Source organism: Schistocerca nitens, chromosome 1, assembly GCF_023898315.1.
Source record: "Schistocerca nitens isolate TAMUIC-IGC-003100 chromosome 1, iqSchNite1.1, whole genome shotgun sequence".
Taxonomy (NCBI): Eukaryota; Metazoa; Arthropoda; class Insecta; order Orthoptera; family Acrididae; genus Schistocerca; species Schistocerca nitens.
Genome location: NC_064614.1, coordinates 960,754,520 through 960,778,048, shown reverse-complemented (window position 1 = coordinate 960,778,048; position 23,529 = coordinate 960,754,520). Strand labels below are relative to the sequence as shown.

Sequence of the window (23,529 nt, the reverse complement as noted above, 5' to 3'; positions counted from 1 at the left end):
AGACGTCAAGAAGAATATAATAATTCCAATCCCAAAGAAAGCAGGTGTTGACAGATGTGAGAATTACCGAACTATCAGTTTAATAAGTCACAGTTGCAAAATACTAACGCGAATTCTTTACAGACGAATGAAAAACTGGTAGAAGCGGACCTCGGGCAAGATCAGTTTGGATTCCGTAGAAATGTTGGAACACGTGAGGCAATACTAACCTTACGACTTATCTTAGAAGCTAGATTAAGAAAAGGCAAACCTACGATTCTAGCATTTGTAGACTTAGAGAAAGCTTTTGACAATGTTAACTGGAATACTCTCTTTCAAATTATGAAGGTGGCAGGGGTAAAATACAGGGAGTGGAAGGCTATTTAAAATTTGTACAGAAACCAGATGGCAGTTATAAGAGCCGAGGGGCATGAAAGGGAAGCAGTGGTTGGGAAAGGAGTGAGACAGGGTTGTAGCCTCTCCCCGATGTTATTCAATCTGTATATTGAGCAAGCACTAAAGGAAACAAAAGAAAAATTCGGAGTAGGTATTAAAATTCATGTAGAAGAAGTAAAAACTTTGAGGTTTGCCGATGACATTGCAATTCTATCAGAGACAGCAATGGACTTGGAAGAGCAGTTGAACGGAATGGAGAGTGTCTTGAAAGGAGGATATAAGATGAACATCAACAAAAGCAGAACGAGGATAATGGAAAGTAGTCGAATTAAGTAGGGTGATGCTGAGGGAATTAGATTAGGAAATGAGACACTTAAAGTAGTAAAGGAGTTTTGCTATTTAGGAAGTAAAGTAACTGATGATGGTCGAAGTAGAGAGGATATAAAATGTAGACTGGCAATGGCAAGGAAATCATTTCTGAAGAAGAGAAATTTGTTAACATCGGGTATAGATTTGTCAGGAAGTCGTTTCTGAAAGTATTTGTATGGAGTGTAGCCATGTATGGAAGTGAAACATGGACGATAACTAGTTTGGACAAGAAGAGAATAGAAGCTTTCGAAATGTGGTGCTACAGAAGAATGCTGAAGATAAGGTGGGTAGATCACGTAACTAATGAGGAGGTACTGAATAGGATTGGGGAGAAGAGAAGTTTGTGGCACAACTTGACTAGAAGGAGGGATCGGTTGGTAGGACATGTCCTGAGGCATCAAGGGATCACAAATTTAGCATTGGAGGGCAGCGTGGAGGGTAAAAATCGTAGAGAGAGACCAAGAGATGAATACACTAAGCAGATTCAGAAGGATGTAGGTTGCAGTAGGTACTGGGAGATGAAGAAGCTTGCACAGGATAGAGTAGCATGGAGAGCTGCATCAAACCAGTCTCAGGACTGAAGACCACAACAACAACAATAAGACAAGATTAAACCTTAAAGTCCGTGTTTTTAAGCCAATTAATTAAGATGGGTGTGAGAGTGAACAAGTCGTCGGGAATTCCAGGGTATGAATGAAGTGGACAGCGTGGGACTAGATGTTCAATTGTCTGCTCTTCTTGATTACATTCACGCATTGGTGAACTGATCCAGCCCCATTTGTCCCTTTAGTAGCTACAACAACCATGTCCAGTCCTTAACCTGTTGAGGCGGCACCGGAGGTTCCTCGGTAGGTCAAAACCTTTTGGCTTCTTTGTGGGATCAAGGTGATGGACCCTTGTTCCCAATGTTTTTGTTGACCATTCATGCTTCCAGCTTTCATGTATGTCAAAACCATCCGCAATGAGTTATCCTGCAGTAACACTTGCTAGTCTTTTTGATAACAATCGCTGCTGTGGCGAATGACAGAATTCTTGGTGCAGTGGTAGAAAGGGTGATGCGGAGATTTTCTTGGCATCCATCATTAGAGCTTGTTTCCGCCTTAAGTGAGGTGGAGGGATGTGACTCAGTACAGGTAACCAGTGGCATGGAGTTGATTTGATGGAACCATTAATACAGCGCATTGCGTCGTTCAGTTTTGTGTCTACCTTCTTCACATGTACACTTTCCAACCAGACAGGTGCACAATACTCGGCAGCAGAATACACAAGTCTATTGGTAAGTTGGTACAATGCTACGACAAATGTCGAAGTCGGAGTGGAGACTATGTAGAGAAGCAGCTGCAAGGTGTAGCGAACTGTTGCAAATAAAACACTTTTGATTTTTCTTGTGGTTTCAATTCGCGACGATGGGTCTTACTTTCCGAAAAGCCCTTGTCTGTACTCTTATTTAGCGTATGCCAATGCGATGTTTCGTGAGTACTTTTTACGAGGATATGCACTAGTCTGTACCAGTTGCTGTTCATGTAAATACAGAGATAATACAAACTAAAAGAAACGTTATATATAGCCCATACCAAATAAAAAATGATGGTCTTTGCACGTACAACAGTCACCACTGACAGCTGCATATTCTCATAAAATTTTCTTATTCTGATTGCATATATATACGCGTATACATCACACAATAATATTATTATATGATTACAATGAAAGATCGTCTTTGGGATACGCTAAAAAGTAGTACATATAAGGTAAGTCACATTATGAAGAGACAGAAAACCAAAAAGTCATAAAATAATATTGCAGGGCCGCCAATAAATTTTGGGCGCTGCCACAGAAAACAGTAGCAGCGCCACAGTGGCCGCAAGATGGCCGCGAGTGCAAGCGAAGTCACAATGTCACTGCAACAGCAGCCGGTCCGACACTTGTTACATCGCGGACAGTTGCACATCCCTACTGCTGGCGAATCAGCTAAACTACGAGCCGGCCTCTGAAATAGTGACCTCTTACGACACCCACGAGCTGCCGTGGTATTTCGAGTTGGTTGGTTGAGTGATTTGGGGGAGGGGACTAAACATCGGTCGCACCGGATTAGGGAAGGATGCGGAAGGAAGTCGGCCGTGCCCTTTCAAGGGAACCATCCCGGCATTTGCCTGAAGTGATTTAGGGAAATCATGTAAAACCTTATATCAGGATGGCCGGACGCGGGTTTGAACCGTCGTCCTCCCGAATGCGAGTCCAGTGTGCTAACCACTGCGTCACCTCGCTCGGTGTGTTTCGAGAACGTGACGGAAAACGGCACCTCGGCACATTGAGTAGGTTAGAGCTTAGTGTAAGTGTTCTGCGATTTTAGCAATATATGGATCTGTCCGGCAGCGGGGCCTTGCAGCCCCTGTCTATTTCATTATATACTATAAATAACATACTATAAGAAGTATTTGTCTTCTTGCCCGATAGTCCGATAAAGTAAACTACTATCAAAAAGCAGCTTACGTGAAAAACTCAATTATTTTTATGTGACAGCTGCAATTTCTCCAAGCCGCATAGCACCAAACGCACAATAATAAGTACGATTTAATGTGGACGATGTCTTTAGACGTTACACAACCTTAGATTTGGGAAGGACAGGATAGGAAAAGGTCTCTTTGCTTCCCAGAGAAGTTGTCCAGATATTTGTCTTCAACTTTTTAAGGAAACCATGCAAAAATCTGAATCTGGAAGTCTGAAAAAGACACTTGAACCGCCGACCTCTCTAATGCGAGTCCAGAGTCGTCACAGCTGCGTCAGATGGTCTTCACGTACCCGCAGAAAGTGTCTCGCTATCTCTTCATTTCATACACGAAGTTCCGAAAAATGAAGTATATTAGGCAAGATTTATATCTAGTGCGTACACTTTACACTGCAGTACCTTAATGTTTCGGTAGAATATCTGCAGCATTCACAGATTACTTTTAGTTATAGGCACCCTAAAAATTACCCAGTGCAGAGCTAATTTGACCGACCATAATGCTGTCAACGATCATAAGTTCAACTAACCTCCTTTCCCCAGACATATTTGCACGTATGGCATGCCTTGTAAAACGCTTCATATGGATATACACACCGGTGGCTGCTAAGTGGGGTAATACAGCTGTCATGACAGCAGTCTTCAATCGTGCAGCTCTGTGTCCAAGATAAAAGTGGGTGTGCTCCTTAACAGCCCGCCAGATCGCTTGACGGGCGTGGTTAGTTGTTGCTTGAAAGCGCTGTTGTTAATGTCTTTCCATCGTTATGCGGTTTATTCAAGCAACTTTTGTCGTATTCAAACAGATAGCAGTTTGATTTCGTATTTTAATGTTTTGCAAGACAGAATATTTGAAGTTAAGCGATTTTCACAGCGAAATCAATTACCTATTTTTGTTTTGGTGTGAGTAAAATACAAAATGGTTTGTTTACTTATTATGTTCTACACTTTTGCAATGTGAAATCACCATCTTTGAAATAAAACGCGTTGAATACTGATGGTAGTGTTGGCTGGGATGTGAGCGAAGCAGGTGTTGTTACAAATAATGTTCATGAAATGGCGCAAACGGCGAACTGTCGTCACCTGACTTTTCAGAAGTTTACCAGCAACGGCTCACTTCATCAGACGCCATTTTAGGAGAGAAGACCATACGACGAGGTGTGCCAGAAAAGTAATGAGATTGATAACACTGCGAGCTGTGTGGAACGCGTCGTTGTCCTGCTTGTGTAGACCGGTGTATTCATCCCTTCCAGAAGCGGAGTCTGAATTTCCACTCCATACAACCATCAGGTGATTTTTGAGAGCGCCATCAGTGAAGTTGTGTTTTTGCTGCGTGTTACGAAAATTGAACAGCGGAATTTAGAGAAATTTTATGCGATCGCGTTTGTTGTTAATCTTGGGGAAACCACGAGTGTGACCTTTTAAAAGTTGAAACAGGCCTATGGGGGAACATTCCTTATCAAGAGCACTAGAAAAAATCATTTTTGGAAGGCCGAGACCACGTTGAAGATGAACCTCGCTCAAAGAGATCTTCAACTTCAAAAACCGACGAAAACGTCGAACGCGTGATTCCTCTTGTGATATCAGACCGAAGTTTAACAATAAGAATGATGGGTGACCACGGAGGCAAAATGGTGCGGAAAAAACTCACAACTCAGCGGAAGGACAAGCGAAGAAACGTGTGTGTTGACCTTCTTGAGAGAACTGCCAATGACCACGAATGGTTCAGTCGTGTGACCACAGATGGTGAATCCTCGATCCTGAGACAAAGATGCATCTCCTCGTTCGAAAGGAGCTCGAAGGAGCAAGCCAAAGATCAAAACAATGCATTTTTGACATAAGTGGCGTGTGCATAGATAATTTTTCCTCAAGGACAAATTCTCAGTCAAGGGTTTTGCAAAGATGTCCTTGGAATGCTCAGGGAAAAGGTGAATCGAGTGAGACAATTGGATGCTGCATCATGACAACGCTCCATGTCACACTCCTACTTCCATCACGGAATTTTTGACCTCAAAAAGCATTCCTGTTGTTCCACATCCCCATTATTCACCTAATTGAATCATTGTGACTTTTTTCTTTTCTCGAAATTGAAAAATGTCGTAAAAGGACGTTATTTTGGCACTCTGGAGAACATTCAAAAGATTGTGACCGATGGGTTAAAGGCCTTATCAGTTTCAGACTTTCAGAACTGCTGCCAAGACTCCCCCGCTGTATAATTGCCGAAGGGAACTACTTTGAAGTGGAAAACACTGTTGTCTGAAGAAAAAACAATGACTTTGGTAGATTAGAAATCCGTCTCATTACTTTTTTCATGTACCTCTTACAAGTTTTACATTATAAAAATGTAACTGACGTTATTGATTGGTTAATATTGCTTTTTATTACTTTCGATGTTAGGCTTAGCTGAGGCTTTGTTCCACTGCTGTTGATAACAGTTGTTCTCATCTACATGATGAATATAATTGAAGTAGAAAGTGAAGAAGAATGACTGCGAATGTCGAGAATACTATTGCTGCCTGTCAATCATTTTGTCATAGACATACTGCACGTAGAAAATGACTTCTTCCCAACTTCACAGGACAAGAAACATTATAAAATTAAAGAAAAAGTAAGTGTTTAGTTGAAGCTTACATGTGTATTGTTTCAGTCAAGATTTGTGAAATTTTTCCTGAACAGTTCATAAACTCCATTATTCCTGCAAAAAGCAGTGTTCAGAAATTGCTACAATGCCTATTGCCTATTCAGCGGCGATGTCCCTAATTCTAGGGATTACTGCAAACCTTCATTTCGAACTCAGGGAACGACTGAAAACACTTTGCTGAAAATTACTGCTAGACAGAAAATTTCTTTCAGGCAGATTTGAAACAGACATTCTGTACTGAAAGTCTTACCTGAAGTCTTACTGCGTTTCATGTGTTCAGGCATTGCTTCCAGATGATACGGAAAAGACGGTTAAGTATTGCGAGTGGTCCCTTAAAAAGATTGTGGGTGCGCGAACTTGACCTGACATTGTAATTTATGAAGGCTGGTTTCACCTTTCTGGCCACTGTGCATCAATTTCCTCTTCCCTAGAAAAATAAATTGGTATTCGGTGCTATATTCTGGTAATCGAACTATAGGCCAGGTGTTCTCCGGAATCATTGTCGTTAAAGATGTTTATTTTCAAATGTTCTTGAACTTCTACAGTGAATTAAAGTAACATGAAAGGCAGTGCTGCTATTTCCAGAAAAATGGAGCCGCGTGCCAGTCGTTGTCTCGCGCTCATGATGCCTTCACTGGAGAGTGCACATTTAGCAAAGGTTCTAGCCGTCTCGTTTGTCTGGCTTGTCTGTTTGTGATTTTTGTATCTATGGTCATACTTAAAAGAAAGATTGTACGAGAAAACCGCGTAACGGTAGACCAACTGAAGGGAAAATAGACTGGGATATTGAAACAATCGATGTTACAGTTCTGCATAATATGAATCTGAATGAGATTTCACGAGCACAAACAATTCATACACGAAGAGAGCTACCAGTCTCAACTTGTTGAAATTTTTAAAAGTGCAGGGCAATTCAGAATGAATAAAGCGGTTACAAACGGCTGCAACTGTTTAATGCATAGCGATATGTAGATAGGAGTTATAGAGAACGTAAAACAGTCCAATCTTTACACTATTAGGTTGGTACATAAGTTTGTAGCATTCTTGTTTTGCTTGTTCGTATTCCGGTTGTTATGGGTCTATTTATCAACTGTTTTTTTTTTATTTGTAGTTCACTGTTGCTGTCTCAGTTTACATATAATCGTTTTGTCATTTGGAAGTAGTGAGTGGAACTGTGGCACTAGCAAATGGAGTGCCAAGAGCTGAAATCGGAACAAAAAAAATGTGTGTGAAATCTTATGGGACTTAACTGCTAAGGTCATCAGTCCCTAAGCTTACACACTACTTAACGTAAATTATCCTAAGGGCAAACACACACACCCATGCCCGAGGGAGAATTGGAACCTCCGCCGGGACCAACCGCACAGTCCATGACTACAGCGCCCAAGACCGCTCGGCTAATCCCGCGCGGCGAAATCGGAACATTTCTGACTCACTCCACCGTCTTAGTTCAATGGAGGGGTGACATCCGCGGAGGCAGCCAGAAGCATTTGAGCCATGTATGGGGATAATGCCATTGGACAGAGAACGGAAAGAAAATTATTTTCTCGTTTTAAGCAGGATCGCTTTGACATTAGTGACTTTCCACGTTCAGAAGACTTTCGGGGTTCATGAAGGTTGTTTAATCACATTAACCCACAATGATCCACGTCAGTGTACTCGAGAACAGGCAAATTTGATAAACTGTGATCATTCCGCCATCGTGTAACATTTGCATGCAGTGGGGAAGGTTCAAAAATCGTATTACGGGTACCGCATGCTCTAAGCGAAAATCACAAAAGTCAATGCGTGGCCATATGTATATCTCTGCTTACTCGTTATCAATTGGCTCGTGAACCGCACCGACCACCCCTATCCAGTATGGTTACCGGTAACGAGAAATGGTCTCCTTAGGCTGACACGACGAAAAGAAAGGAATGGTTAAGCCCAAATGAAGCAACAATTCCCCGTGCAAAGACCTGCGCCATCCACAAAAGATAATGTTGTGCATCTGGTGGGACAGCGATGCCGTGGTATACTACGAATTGCTTCCCCGAGGTGTAGCCGTCACTTCTGACATTTATTTTCAACAAATAATAATAATAATGAGCGTATGGCATTGGCGGCCAGCAGACCCCTCGCGGGGCGGTTCGGACGCCGCTCCACAAGTTATTTAACGCCACTACGGCGACTTTCGAGCGAAAGAGGATGAAATGATGACGAAAGACACACTACACCCAGACATCTCGAGGCAGAGAAAATCCCTCACCCCACCGGGAATCGAACCCGGGTCCCCGCGCGCCGGAAGCGAGGACGCTACCGCAAGATCACGAGCCGCGGACTACTTGCAACAACTTGAAACTCTTGCAAACCCATTCCCAGAAAAGCGACCAGGAAGATTGCGTGAAGGGATGTTACTCCGCGATAGCGCTCGCCCGTATTCTGCTGTATCGAAGAAAAACACTACTCAGGAGTTGTGTTGGGAAGTTATTCCACACCCACCTTATTCACCGGATCTTGCACCCCCATATTTTCACCTTCCTGCTTTCTAACGAACAACCTTTAATGAACTGCCTTTCCACATGAAAACGCGCTCCGAACTCGGCTCGACAAGTTTTTCGCCTCAAAACCACGTGATTTTTATGGTCTCCCAGTCGAAAAGTTATCCCAGCGTTGGCAGACTGTGTTCGTTAAAGTTGTGTAAAACCGCTACGAACTTTTGCCAAACCCAGTACTTCGTAGGTACGACTCCTCTTGGCGACAGAGATAACTGCTATAAATTCTGAGTCATGTAGTGGAATCACTGCCGTGAGTGCCTTAGAAACAAGCACCAGGAGTTCCGAAATTAGTTTTGACAAAGGAGGCACACACACAAAGTCTTTCACGTGTTGTTGTTGTGGTCTTCAGTCGGAAGATTGGTTTGATGCAGCTCTCCATGCTACCCCATGCTGTGCGAGCCTCCTCCTCTCCGAATAACCATTGAAACCTACATCCTTCTGAATCTTCTGAATCAACTTACTATATTCATCTCTTGGTCTCCCTCTACGACTTTTACCCCCCACTCTATACACACACACACACACTTCCCTTCAATAATAAGTTGGTAATGTCCCCGATGTGTGCTATCAACTGATCCCTTCTATTGGTCAACTTGTGCCACAAATTTCACGTCTCCCCAATTCTATTCAGTACCTCCTCATTAGGTACGTGATCTACTCATCTAATCTTCTACATATTTGTGTAACACCACATTTCGAATATCTAAACTGTTTATCACCAATGTTTCACTTCCACACATGGCTATACTCTATACAAATACTTCCCGAAAAGACTTCGTAACACTTGAATCTATATTCGATGTTAACAAATTTCTCTTCTTCAGAAATGTTTTTCATGCCATTGCCAGTCTACATCTGAATATCCTCTCTACTTCTGCCATCATCAGTTATTTTCCTACCCAAATATGAAAATTCATCCACTACTTTAAGTGTATTGTTTCCTGATCTAATTCCCTCAGTATCACTTGATTTACAGTCCATTATCCTTGTTTTGCTTTTGTTGATGTTTGTCTTATATCCTTCTTTCAAGACAATGTTCATTCCGTTCAACTTCTAGTCCGAGTCCTTTGCCGTCTCTGACAGAATTACATTGCCATCTGCAAAACTCAAAATTTCTATTTCTTTTACACGAACTTTAATTCCTACTCCAAATTTTTCATTTGCCTGTTCAATGTATAGATTGTATAACATTGCGGATATGCTACAAACCTGTCTCACTTCCGTCTCAACCACTGCTTCCCTAACATGACCCTCGACTCATTACTGTCGTCTATCTTCTGTACAAGTTGAAGATAGCCTTTCGCACCCTGTATTTTACAACTGCTACCTTCAGAATTTCAAATAGAGCATTCCAGTCAACATTCTCAAAAGTTTTCTCTAGGTCTACAAATGCTATAAACGTAGATATGTCTTTCCTTAACCTATCTTCTAAGATAAGTCGTACAAGTCAGTATTGCCTTGTATATTCCTACATTTCTCCGGAATCCAAATTGATCTTCCCCGAGGTCGGCTTCGACTAGTTTTTCCATTATTCTGTACAGAATTCGGGTTAGCATTTTGCACTCGTGACTTATTAGACTGATAGTTCGGCTGTTTTCATACCTGGCAGCAGCTGATCTCTTCAGAATTGGAATTATTATATTCTTCTTGAAGTCTGAGGGTATTTTAGCTCTGTCATACATCTTACTCACCAAATGGAAGAGTTTTGTCATGACTGGCTCTTCCAAAGCTATCAGTAGCTCCAACGGAATGTTATCTACTCCCGGTGCCTTGTTTCGACGTAAGTCTTTCAGTGCTCTGTCAAATTTTTCACACAGCGTCATATCTCCTATCTAATGTTCATCTACGTCCTCTTCCATTTCCATAATATTGCCCTCAAATACATCTCCATTGTATAGGTCCTCTGTATACTCTCTCCACCTTCCTGCTTTCCCTTCTTTGCTTGGGACTGGTTTTCCATCTGAGCTCTTGATATTCATACAGCTGCTTCTGTTTTCCCCAAAGGCCTCTTTAATTTTCCTGTAGGCAGCATCTATTTTTCCCCTAATGAAATATGCTTCTAAATCCTTACACTTGCCCTCTAGCCATGCTTCATTAGCCATTTTGCACTTCCTATCAATCTGATTTTTGAAACGTTTGTATTCCCTTCGGCCTGCTTCATTTGCTGCATTATTATATTTTCTCCTTTCATCAGTTAAATTCAATATCTCTTGCGCTATCCAAGGATTTGTACTAGGCCTTGTCTTTTTCCATATTTGATCCTCTGCTGCCTCCACTACTTCATATCTTAAAGCTTCCCATCGTCTTCTACTGTAGTCCTTTCCCTTGGTCTACTCAACCGTTGCCTAATGCTCCCTCTGAAACATTATCAATGTCTGGTTCCTTCGTCTTATCCAGGTTCTATCTCCTTAATTTCCTATCTTTTTGCAGTTTCTTCAGTTTTAATCTACCATTCATAGCCAGTAAATTGTGGTCAGAATCCACATCTGCCTCTGATTAAATTTTACAGTTTAAAACCTGGTCCCTAAAACTCTCCTCCTCGCAAACAGCCTTATTTCATGATTCTGAAACCAAGTGTTAGCAATGATTAAATCATTCCCTGTGGAAAACTTTATCCGGTGGCTTCCTCTTTCATTCCTTTCCCCCAGTCCATATTCACCTACTGTGTTTCCTTCTCTTCCTTTTCCTACTATCTAATTCCAATCCTCAATACTATTAAATTTCCTTCTCTCTTAACTATCTGAGTAAATTATTTTATTTAGTCATACATTTCTTCAATCCCTTCATCATCTGCGGAGGTAGTTGGCATATAAACTGGTACTAATGTTGTGGGTTTGGACTTCGTATCTATATTGGCTGCAATAATGCGTTCACTATGCCCTCATTCCTATCTTCTTATTTACTATTAAACCTACTCCTTTATTAATCCAACTTGATTTTGTATTTATAACCCTGTATTCGCCTGACAAGAAGTCCTGTTCTTCCTGCTACCGAATTGCAGTATTTCTCCTCTATAACTAGCTTCAACTGATCCATGTCCACACAATAGATCCAACAGTTTCGAAGAGGCTGATTTTGAGATGTGCGAATGTCCACACCCCAATATCGGGGTGCTCCATCTTGCTGAAAGATGTAATTTGTGGAAACCGAATCAAGCTATCCAGGTGAATGTTGTTGAAACACTGAGTGCAATGAAGAAAAATAAACCGTACACTGTTGTGCTGACATCTCACACAACACATTAACTTTCCATGAGCCACGCTTCCAATTTACTGTTTCTGCAGAGCGATGGAAATATTAAGTCTTCTTTTACGCTTTCTGTAATTATCATTGATTTATCGCTATTCACTACACAGTTATAGGCGTTTGGATCGCTATACGCATTTTGAGTCATCCTACATTGTCTGATTTTAAACAAAATATGTTTTCAGTGATTTCCTTTGTATATTATTGCCAAAGGGTCACTTTTATCTTGATATGATATATTTTAATTATTTATTTGCGTATTTACTTCGCAAGCTAAACCATCTCGATTTTTTTTCAGTCACCATAAAAGGCGCCCACTGTTATCAACTATCAAAAACGTCTAAATATTGTTATTGCTACTTCGGTGGGACACTCTTTTTGTACATGACATGGGTTTTTTGTAGCCGTGAGCTTCCTACCGCAAAAAACAGTGCTTATTATTCTTTAAATTGTTCTGAATGGAAAGACGTCTGCAGTCACACAGACATTGATTGAATTTAACCCAGTATCCTATCATCAAGAAACCGCGCAATGGAAATTTAACCAACAGACTTCAGATCGACCGACCAGGGATTTACCTCTACCAAATGCTTCCTGGTATCTTTCTCTTACATGGTACACGAGGTTAATGACCACATGAGGGGAAATGTTGTGCTTGCAAGCACATTGAGGAAAAGTTTAACGAACTATGTTGATTCAAAATCGAGTTTTAATCACAAGCAGGAGAGCACTCCTCAACTGAACACATATAAATTCCTATTTGTGGGCTTTAGTAAAGGGGAACTGATGGTCGTAGTCGTTATTCAGTGAGGATTGGATTTACTGAGGAACGTAACATGGACGCTCAACTGCTCACTCACAGCATAACCGAAGGCGAAATTCGCCATTGTCCGGTAATGAGTGAGTCGTCAAAGCTGGCTTGCGACTCGCAGCGAAGAGAAACTAGATGCGTGGCTTGAATAGTGACGGATATAGCTCAAAATCGGCCTCATCTAAATCTAGTTAGACGAATACCGTACTGCTCCTAACGACTGACTTTCAAAATCACAGGGAATCCTAACTCGAAAGAAACTGAACTCTCTCGTCGAGCGAGATAGCGCAGTGCTTATTAATACATTGGATTCACAGTCTGGAGGATGACGGTTCAAATCCGCGTCCGGAAATCCAGATTTAGACTTACCACGATTTCACTAAATCGCTTAAGGCAAATGCTGGGATGATTCCTTTGAAAGAGTACACATAAGTGACACTTCATACTCGCCTGACCGCAGAACAGTGCCTGGCTGCTACTGACTATATACAAAATCCAACCTGCCTCGCCTCTGAGGGGGCGAACTGACACGACTGTAAGAATAATTTTTCAGCGGTGACAAGGATCTCCTCCAATCAAACGACAGGAGAGACGACGCTTTTTTTGCTCGCTCAGAATCTTCCATTGTTTCAATGCCTAAAAATTGAAATACGTCGTGTCTTGTGCGTGGATCTGAGCGAACCAATTGCAAAGCGTCACGTTTAAGAAAGCGTGCTCAGATGTGGTGCTGCCGGACTGGCGTCTCGAGTCAGCTTCGAGATTAATCACTGTTGCCGTTCCCAGGACTCTGCCACAAAGCTGAAGCCATGTGTGTCTGCAATTACTCCCACATTCGTACCATCCAGTAATTAACGATGTCTAAGAAACATGTTTAAACGTACGTGATGTGCTGAATATGAAATGTAATGAAAATAAAACCCTTTCAGTTCGGTTCCCAGCGTGATCTTTCGTCTAGCATCGTGAAAATTATGAGAACACATAGACAGAGGAAAGACATTAAGCAGAGCTTGACGAAACTACAAAAATCACATGAAAGGTGGAGTGAATTCCACAAAAGTCACATGAACGATGGATTGACTGTCTCCGTTCAGTTAGTCCTCTGACAGATTCGATGCGGCCAGCCGCGGCTTCCTCTACTGTGCTAACCCGTTTATCTCAAAGTAGCACATGCGTCCAACGTCTGTAATTATTTTCTGAACGTATTTTGATCTCAATTCTAATACGTTCTGATACGTATCATTTATTACTCTGTGCCCTATAACTTACCTATTTTTTTGAGAATTTCGATTACCTCACACCGTTTTACATCGAACGCTTTTTCCAGGTCGACAAATCGTATGAACGTGTCTTAATCTTTTCTTAAACCGTGCCTCCATTATGCAGTGCCACGTCATAACTGTCTGTCATACGCCTTTACCTTTCCTAAAACTAAACAGAAAGTCGCCTAAGAGATGGTCAATTTTCTATTCTTCTGTATGTTATTCTTGTCAGTAACGTTAATGTATGAGCTGTCAAGCTGATTGTATGGCAGTTTTTGCACTTATCAATCCTTGCTATCTTTAGGACCGTGTGGTTGATATTTTTTCGAAAGTCTGATGGTACATCTTGGGCCTCAGAGACTCTATAAACCAACTGCGGTAGTGCTTTGATTCCTGCTTCCCGCATTTATTATAGAAATCCCGATTTAATGTTATCTATGCCTTCCGCCTTATTTGATACCAAGTTTTCCAAAGTTCTGTTTAACTCTAATACTCGCTCCACAATATCTTCCATATCGATTCCCACTTCTTCTTGTGTCATTTCTTCAGACATTTCCTCTTCCTCGAAGAGACCTCCGCTGTATTATTTCCACCCATCGGCTGATTCCTTTACGTTTGACTATGGAATTCCTCTTGCCCTCCTGATGTTGACACCTTTTTCATTTAATGTCACCGAAGGTGGTCAGAAAAAGTCTGAAAAGTTTGTAAGGGTGTTACACGGCAGGTTGTGCTCATGAATAATTGTTATGAAATAAATTCGGCATGTTGCGCTATTTCCGAGTTAATCAGCACTGAAGTTAGCTAATGAGGCCGTTGCGCGGGCAAGATGAAGCGGCCCACCAGAGACAGTATCGTCACACGTGTTCTCCGTTTGAATTCCTAAAACCGAAAAAGAGAGCGATAGAAAAATTGGGCATGGAACCGTAGTAAGGATCGAACCCTTTGACGAACAAGTTCATGAATAATATCTTCAAAACCCAATTTTAAAACCATGTCGTGTTTCATTGCCGGTATAGCAACAGAAGACAGGCGTTCTTACGAGGTGCAGCTTCTAAAATAATTATTGATAAGCTTCAAACGTGAAAATCTCCTTTCAGCGTAGGCGACAGTCACTGACACGGTTAGCAAAATTATGTAAGCAATTAAAATGTTGGGAAGTGGGTTTCCAATGTCATTCAAGTATTTCAGTATTAACAGAGGAGTTTTCACATCCTCGGGCACCACTTCTCTGAACACTTTAATTTCTGTCAAAAGATCTGATGTAACAATGTCTTTTGAACATCCACAATTTATGTTTACACTTAGCTCTTTCTCGGCGTTTTTACATAGCAGCCGGCCGGAGTGGCCGTGCGGTTCTAGGCGCTACAGTCTGGAACCGAGCGACCGGTACGGTCGCAGGTTCGAATCCTGCATCGGGAATGTGCGTGTGTGATGTCCTTGGGTTAGTTAAGTTTAATTAGTTCTAAGTTCTAGGCGACTGATGACCTCAGAAGTTAAGTCGCATAGTGCTCAGAGCCATTTGAACCATTTTTTTACATAGCATTTTCAGTTCTTCATCCAGTATGTGTCTTTGTTTTCTGCAGAAAACAAAAAGCGGAATATTTCTAAATACTTAGCCAGTTGGTCAAACCTTTCTTTAAAACTTCTTAATACTGTTCAACGTCAGGGCGGAAAAAATCGATTTTGTATTTCTCCTCTGAAGGTTGAATTCTTCAAACCACGTCGTCACCTTCAAATTGCTTCGCCTTCTCGCCAATTCTCTTTTTCCCAAATTTTGATTGAGTCTGTAAACATTCAACTATCTCTTCCGCTGTTACCTGTGCTTTAATAAAACCTTCTTGACTGAACTTCTCCAAAAATTTCATTAGACTTTAGAGGGATTTAGTTGGTGCTTTCACTGAAGTGTCTTACTTGCTGCGTTAATAACAAAGTGAAGGTCATACCATATGACAACGCCTACAATAAGCTCCAAGCTTTCTACACGATGAGAAACGGCCGTGCCGCAGTGGATACACCGGTTCCCGTCAGATCACCGAAGTCAAGCGCTGTCGGGTGTGGTCAGCACTTGGATCCGCCATGAACCGTTGCTGTTTTTCGGGGTGCACTCAGCCTCGTGATGCCAATTGAGGAGCTACTCGACCGAATAGTAGCGGCTCCGGTCACAGAAAACCATCATAACGACCGGGAGAGCGGTGTGCTGACCACGTGCCCCTCCTATCCGCAACCTCAGCTGAGTATGACACGGTGGTCAGATGGTCCCGATGGACAACTTGTGGCCTGAAGACGGAGTGCTTTTTTCCGCAGGGTGGAGCGCGGTGAATTGCGGATTTGGAAATGAAATAACTAATTAATGAGCACTAAGAAACTTGCATTTTTATTTTTCTCATATTGGACAGTAATGAAAGTTTCTAATTACATGGCTTAAACAGTATATCTGGCAAATGTCTACCTTCACACATTGTCGCTGTCGTTTTCTGAAATTCACATTCACTCTTTGCAATTTTAGTCTTAATATTGTCCTGTAGGTCTATCTGGGTCTTGGGACGGTTGCAACACACTTTTGACTTGAGGTAACCCCCAAAGATAGAAATCAAATGGTGATAAGTCCGGTGAGCGCGCGGACCAATTCAGATCCCCCATACGAGAGATAAGCCTTCCAGGAAACGTCTGCCTCAAAAAATTCATGGTAATGCCCGCTGTGTCTGCAGTGTCACCGTCTTGTTGAAACTAGGCATCCTGTAATTGCATTGCCTCGAAAGCCGGCTGGAAAACCTCTTGCAGCATAGTTAAGTAACGATCCCAATTCACAGTTACAGCACGACGATTTTCCTGGTAAAAGTAAGAGCCAATTATGCCTACTTTTGATATGGCGCGGTCCGAGTGCAGGGGTCTCTGGCGAATTTGCCTGGGGTTTGTATCGCTCCAGTACCGCATATTCTGTTTATTTACACACCCACTGAGGTGAAAATATGCCTCATTAGTAAAGAACGCATTTACGGCACAGGGTATGGTTCCAAGCATATCTTCACAAAATGTTCCCATATTGACAATTACTGGACAGGGCACATTTTATAGGGGTGAAAATTCAGGTCATTATTAAGAATTCGGTGGAGAGAACGTCTTGAAACACCAAGAGCAAATGCGTGTTTCTCGGCTGAGCGTTTCGGAGACTATAGTACTGCTGCTCTAAGTCGTTCGATATTTTGTGGACCGGTCGGGGTGGCCGAGCGGTTCTAGGCACTACAGTTTGGAACCGCGCGACCGCTACGGTCGAAGGCTCGAATTCTGCCTCGGGCATGGATGTGTGTGACGTCCTTAGGTTACTTAGGTTTAAGTAGTTCTAAGTTCTAGGGGACTGATGACCTCAGCGGTTAAGTCCCATAGTGCTCAGAGCCATTTGAACCATTTGAACATTTTGTGGTGTTGTAACGCTTCTCTCAGGTCCTCCTTGTACAGATAACACATCCTCTGTTGTTCTGAATGCATTTACCCAATTTAAAATTGATTGCCGTCCAGGAACACGACCGTGTGGGAGTACTGCAAATCGCAAAAGAAAAGCCAGCTGCACTGCAATGATCGAGTGGGAATTCGGGAAATACGCTTTAACACGAAATGAGCGCTCCTCACGTGTCCACTGCATTATCGCAACTGAACGACAATTGAATACAAACCTCCTGTCTGTCTCTATGAACCACTTCCACTCTCCCCTCTATTCGACCAACAGTGCCGCCACAATGTGAATTCTAAAAACGCAATTTACCGCGTTCCATCCTGTAATTCGTTCACAACAAGCAAGTGAGATCGCTCTTTGTTTTCCGTTCAACATTGCTGTTGCTCACATCAAGAAGGGCATTTCTCTTCTCTTTTCCGGTACCTTATAGCTTTGACACTCCTCACCCTACTTTCCCATCGAGTATTTGAATTTTTCTTCCCTCTTAAAGTTGGTACCCCGTTCAATAAGGTTTTCCATATCTGAGTGGATGCACTGAAAACAATGTACGAGTATATTCTTTGAATTAGACCAAAAAAATGTGAGTGCTATTACTGTAGATTTTGTCACATCTGATAACATAAGACTAAGACTATGGCTGGCACATAGCAATAAAATACTCTTGGATTGCACTTTAGGATTCTTGCTTGAACACCACTTCGGATTTGTTCATTGTGGCTTGTATCAGGAGTACAGTCAAGTATGACAGAAAAATATTTACTTTCTTTCACAAAATTAACAATGCCGTTTTTTACTTTGTTGGCAAGCAAATTTAAGAGTTCATTTTAAACGTTTTTATCAAGATAATGATAATGAATTTCTTGAGTTTTTACCCGTCTTAAATGTACCTGCAAAACAGGGTCATATTCTGCTATCATTTCTATCAAACCATAAAATTACCACTATTTTCTTGATAGAGCTTGCCGCTGGTTCCCCTTAAGGTCGTATAATGCTGAGCTAGGTGCTTGATGGTGAGTATAATTCTTTTTAGAACCTCACACCAATGTTCCTTCTCTTTTTTCAGTTGTTCAAATTCAATTTGATCAATATCACTTTTTTGTTTCAAACGTATCTCGCATTCTATCCATTTTTTGGGCAGTTTATGTGTTTAAATGATCTGTCATGCTCTTGAGCCAGATTTCCTAAATGAAACCAATTACACCGTCCACCACTTGACAGCTTGGTGGAACGATATCCAAAAAGTTTACAACAAAAACAAAAAAGTTTGTCGGTTGATGTCGAACACACAAGCCATTTACGTTCTTGAGTGACAATGAGTCGAAAATTTTCTTATGTTCTTATTTAAGGAATACTCAAAATTTGCAACTTTAGTAGGGCCTTTCTGTAGAATTTCATTTATCATGGAGGATGTTAACGTATTAGGGCAAGTGAACCATCTGAATTTGTAACTACTTCACAACTGCTACTACTAGACCCACCTGAATGTGGGACAGCAGGAGATCCGCATTCCAGTGTTTCAAGTTCTCTTGTATCTAAAACACCGCATGACGAGAGGCTATTGTTAGTGCCATCGTCCTTTAAGCACACTGTCTGAAGTTGTTGGTCGAAGAATTTTTTTGAAAGCGCCTTGTTGTGAGTTCAAAAACAATTCGTATAGTAGCTTTTTCTTGATCTTTTGAGCACCTGAATTGTATTTTCTAAACGGTCGCTGTTGGCACTTTGAATTTCACAAGACAGGCAAAAAACACTCTATCTTCACACAGAGTGCACACACAACACGTAAAACGGCGTGAACTGGAAAAGTATCGCACGTTTACACTGACGAAAACGAACAAATCATTCTGTACGAAACACCGTTGATGGAAGAATGTAAAGCTTCCTTGTTAGCCACAACAATGGGTAGAAATGGCGCGGAGAGTCGCTGAGAAACAATGAATCGCGTACCTCTCAATTTACTCATGATCAACAGTCATGTGTTGGCAAGAGATAAAGCTGTATCGCATCAGTATGATAGCCCATAGTCCGGTGGACTCCGAAGCAGGCATAATTTTCTGAGACGCGGCGACAGTCGGGGCACAATGGGTCTATAATTGAAATACATTATATTAAAAGTAGTTTCAGAAACACCTTATTTTATTTCTTCAGTTTATCTGTAATGGCAAAATTACGGACGACAGTTTTCAAATTACCTTGTAAAGTTTTGCGCGGGCGCTTAGAACGACCGGGTCATGTGCGGTTGCACATGCCTAAGGCCGGCCCTAGTCAAGAGTGTGCCAAGAATACCAAATTTCAGGCATTACCTCTCACCACAGATAGCGCAGTGGCCAGCGGCCTTCACTCAACGACCGAGAGCAGCGGCGTTTGCATACAGTTGTCAGTGATAACAGACAAGCAACACTGCGTGAAATAACAGCTGAAATCGATGTGGGACGTACGAGAACGTATCTGTTAGGACATGGGGGCGAAATTTAACTTTAATGAGCTATCGCAACAGACGACCGACGAGAGTGCATTTTCTGACAGCACGACATCGCATGCAACGCCCCTCCTAGGCTCGTGGCCATATCGGTTGGACCCTAGACGACTGGAAAACCATGGCCTGGTCAGATGAGTCCTGATTTCTATTGGTAAGAGCTGATGAAAGGTTTCGAATGTGGCGCAGACCCCACGAAGTCATGAATCTGAGTTGCCGACAAGGCTCTGTGACGGCTGGTGGTGGCTCCATAGTAGTGTGGGTTGTGTTTACATACAATGGTCTGGGTTCTCTGGACCAACTGAACCGAGCAGTGACTGACAATGATTATTGTCAGCCATTCATGGACTTCATGTTCCCAAGCAACAACGAAATTTTTATTGATGACAATGAGCCATCTCCTCAGCCACAACTGTTAGCGATTGGTTCGAAGAACATTCTGGACAGTTCAAGCGAATGAATTTTCCACCTAGATCGCCCGACGTGATCCTCACGCAACATTTATGGAACATAATCGAGATGTACGTTCGCGCAGAAAATCTTGCACCGGCAATACTTCCGCAATTATGGTCGGCTATAGAGATAGCATGGTTCAGTCTTCTGCAGGGGACCTCCAACGACTTGTTGAGTCCATGCCACATTCAGTTGCTGCACTACGCAGGGAAAAGGAGGTCAGACACGGTGTTAGCAGATATCACATAACTTCTGTCACCTCTGTGCACCGAGCGAGGTGGCGCAGTGGTTAGACACTGGACTCGCATTCGGGAGGACGACGGTTCAATCTCGCGTCCGGCCATCCTGACTTAGGTTTTCCGTGATTTCCCTAAATCACTCCAGACAAATGCCGGGATGGTTCCTCTGAAAGGGCACGGCCGACTTCCCTTTTCTAATCCGATGAGACCGATGACTACGCTGTCTGGTCTCCTTCCCCAAACCAACCAACCAACCTCTGTGCATGCTCAGTCTGTCCTTCTGAGGACCATTTCTTTTTCGAACTCTTCGCATTTACCCTGTAGCCATTTCACCCAGTCTTCTCTGCACTTCCTACTTATTTCAGTCATAAGTAACTTATATTGCTACATTTCCTTTTTCTTTACATCTTCCTTTCATACACTACTGGCCATTAAAATTGCTACACCAAGACGAAATGCAGATGATAAACGGGTATTCATTGGACAAATATATTATACTAGAACTGACATATGATTACATTTTCACGCAATTTGGGTGCATAGATCCTGAGATATTAGTACCCAGAACAACCACCTCTGGCCGTAATAACGGCCTTGATACTCCTGGGCATTGAGTCAAACAGAGCTTGGATGGCGTGTACAGGTTGCCCATCCAGCTTCAACACGATACCACAGTTCATCAAGAGTAGTGACTGGCGAATTGTGACGAGCCAGTTGCTCGACCACCATTGACCAGACGTTTACAATTGGTGAGAGATCTGGAGAATGTACTGGCCAGGGCAGCAGTCGAACATTTTCTGTATCCAGAAAGGCCCGTACAGGACCTGCAACATGCGGTCGTACATTATCCTGCTGAAATGTAGGGTTTCGCAGGGATCGAATGGAAGGTAGAGCCACGAGTCGTAACTCATCTGAAATGCAACGTCCACTGTTCAAAGTGCCGTCAATGCGAACAAGAGGTGACCGAGACGTATAACCAATGGCACTTTATACCATCACGCCGGGTGATACGCCAGTATGACGAATACACGCTTCCAATGTGCGTTCACCGCGATGTCGCCAAACACGGATGAGACCATCATGATCCTGTAAACAGAACCTGGATTCATCCGAAAAAATGACGTTTTGCCATTAGTGCACCCAGGTTCGTCGTTGAGTACACCATCGCAGGCGCTCCTGTCTGTGATGCAGCGACAAGGGTAACCGCAGCCATGGCCTCCGAGCTGATAGTCCATGCTGCTGCAAATGTCGTCGAACTGTTCGTGCAGATGGTTGTTGTCTTGCAAACGTCCCTATCTGTTGACTCAAAGATAGAGACGTGGCTGCACGATCCGTTACAGCCATGCGGATAAGATGCCTGTCATCTCGACTGCTAGTGATTCGAGGCCGTTGGGATCCAACACGGCGTTCCGTATTACCCTCCTGAACCTACCGATCACATATTCTGCTAACAGTCATTGGATCCCGAACAACGCGACCAGCAATGTCGCGATACGATAAATCACAATCGCGATAGGCTACAATCCGACCTTTATCAAAGTCGGAAACGTGATGGTACCTATTTCTCCTCCTTACACGAGCCATCACAACGTTTCCCCAGGCAACGCCGGTCAACTGCTGTTTGTGTATGAGAAATCGGTTGGAAACTTTCCTCATGTCAGCACGTTGTAGGTGTCACCACCGGCGCCGACCTTGTGTGAATGCTCTGAAAAGCTAATCATTTGCATATCACAGCTTTTTCTTCCTGTCGGTTAAATTTCGCGTCTGTAGCACGTCATCTTCGTGGTGCAGCAATTTTAATGGCCAGTAGTGTATTTCGTCGATAAATTAAATTATATCTTCTGTTACCCAAGATTTCTTCGCAATTTCTAAGCTTGTACCGATATTTGTCTGTCCCACTCCTGTGACTGCCCTTTTTAGAAATGTCCATTTCTCTTCTTTAAACAAAAACTTAACATAGCCAGTTACTATATGCACTCACCGATGCCTGCAGGACTGGTGCTGCCAACGCAGGCGCTCCATCTGTGAACTGCTGCGAAAGGCACATATGTATGTACCACGGCACGAGGACGATGATCCCACGGGGGGGCAGCAGCATCAGCCGCCACGGAGAAGAAGACACCCCCTGCTGCTGATGTGGGCACGAGGCGGGACACGGCATCCCACTTGCTGAGGCCGCCAGCACAGCCACCACCGAGAGCAGGCGCATGGGTCTGGCCATCTGGACAGTAATCGCAGAGGCTCGAGGCTGGGATTGCCGCCTGAGGCGTCCCTCCGGCTCTTTAAAGGTCGGCCGCTGGCTGCAGCTGGATGGCAACAAGGACGCCCACCCGTGTCGCACACTCCGTTACTCGCAACTTTCTTGGAAAGATGCCACCTCTTGTGAGTCAGCTTCCTCTCACTGTGCCAGTGATCACGCGTTTTATGACGACAATCAGAAATTCACCTTTGTCAGTAGCGTTTCTCAATCGAATCAATTGATAATTTTCATTCTGCATTATTCGGGATTGTTCTGAAAATTTTCTGTCATATCTGTCGTTTCCCGAAGTAAACTAAGAGCTAAAAATCTTTAAAATTTTTTGTCTGTATACTTGTACACTGTTTATACACTGAGATGACAAAGTCATAGGATAGCGATATCCATATACGCGGATGGCGGTAGTATTGCACACACGAGGTGTAAGAGGGCAGTGCATCAGTGGAGCCGTCGTTTGTAGCCAGATGATTCATGTGAAAAGGTTTCCGACATGATTATTGCCGTACAACGAGAATTAACAGACTTTCAACGCGGGATGCTAATTATAGCTAGGTGCATGGGCCATTCGAATTCGGAAATCGTTAGGGAGTTCCATATTGCGAGATCCACAGAGCCAAGAGTGTGCTGAGAATACCAAATGTCAGGCGTCACCTCTCACCACAGACAACGCAGTGGCCGACGGCCTTCACTTAAGGAACTGAGAGCAGTGGCGTTTGCGTAGAGTTGTCTGACGTACCTGTTAGAACAGAGGGGTGAAATTTGGCGATGAAGGGCTATCGCAGCAGACGACCGACGAGCGTGTTTTTTCTGACAGCACGGCATCACCTGCACCGCCTTTCTTGGTCTAACAACCCTACCACAACAAAGGTCAAAAATTAATTATGATTGTAGTGTTGCTCACGCTGCTAAATATTG

The 23,529-nt window shown here is 42.9% G+C and overlaps 1 protein-coding gene across 1 annotated transcript in view; it reads right to left on the bottom strand.

Moving 5' to 3' along the window:
- The window catches only part of LOC126237455 (uncharacterized), a 35,563-nt gene extending 12,930 nt beyond the window's left edge, over positions 1-22,633 (bottom strand). The window contains exon 1 of the mRNA XM_049947592.1: positions 22,339-22,633. Within this exon, the coding sequence (XP_049803549.1) occupies positions 22,339-22,578 (240 nt within the window). The 5' untranslated portion in view covers positions 22,579-22,633. The remainder of the gene's footprint in view (positions 1-22,338) is intronic.
- Positions 22,634-23,529: the final 896 nt, after the last annotated feature.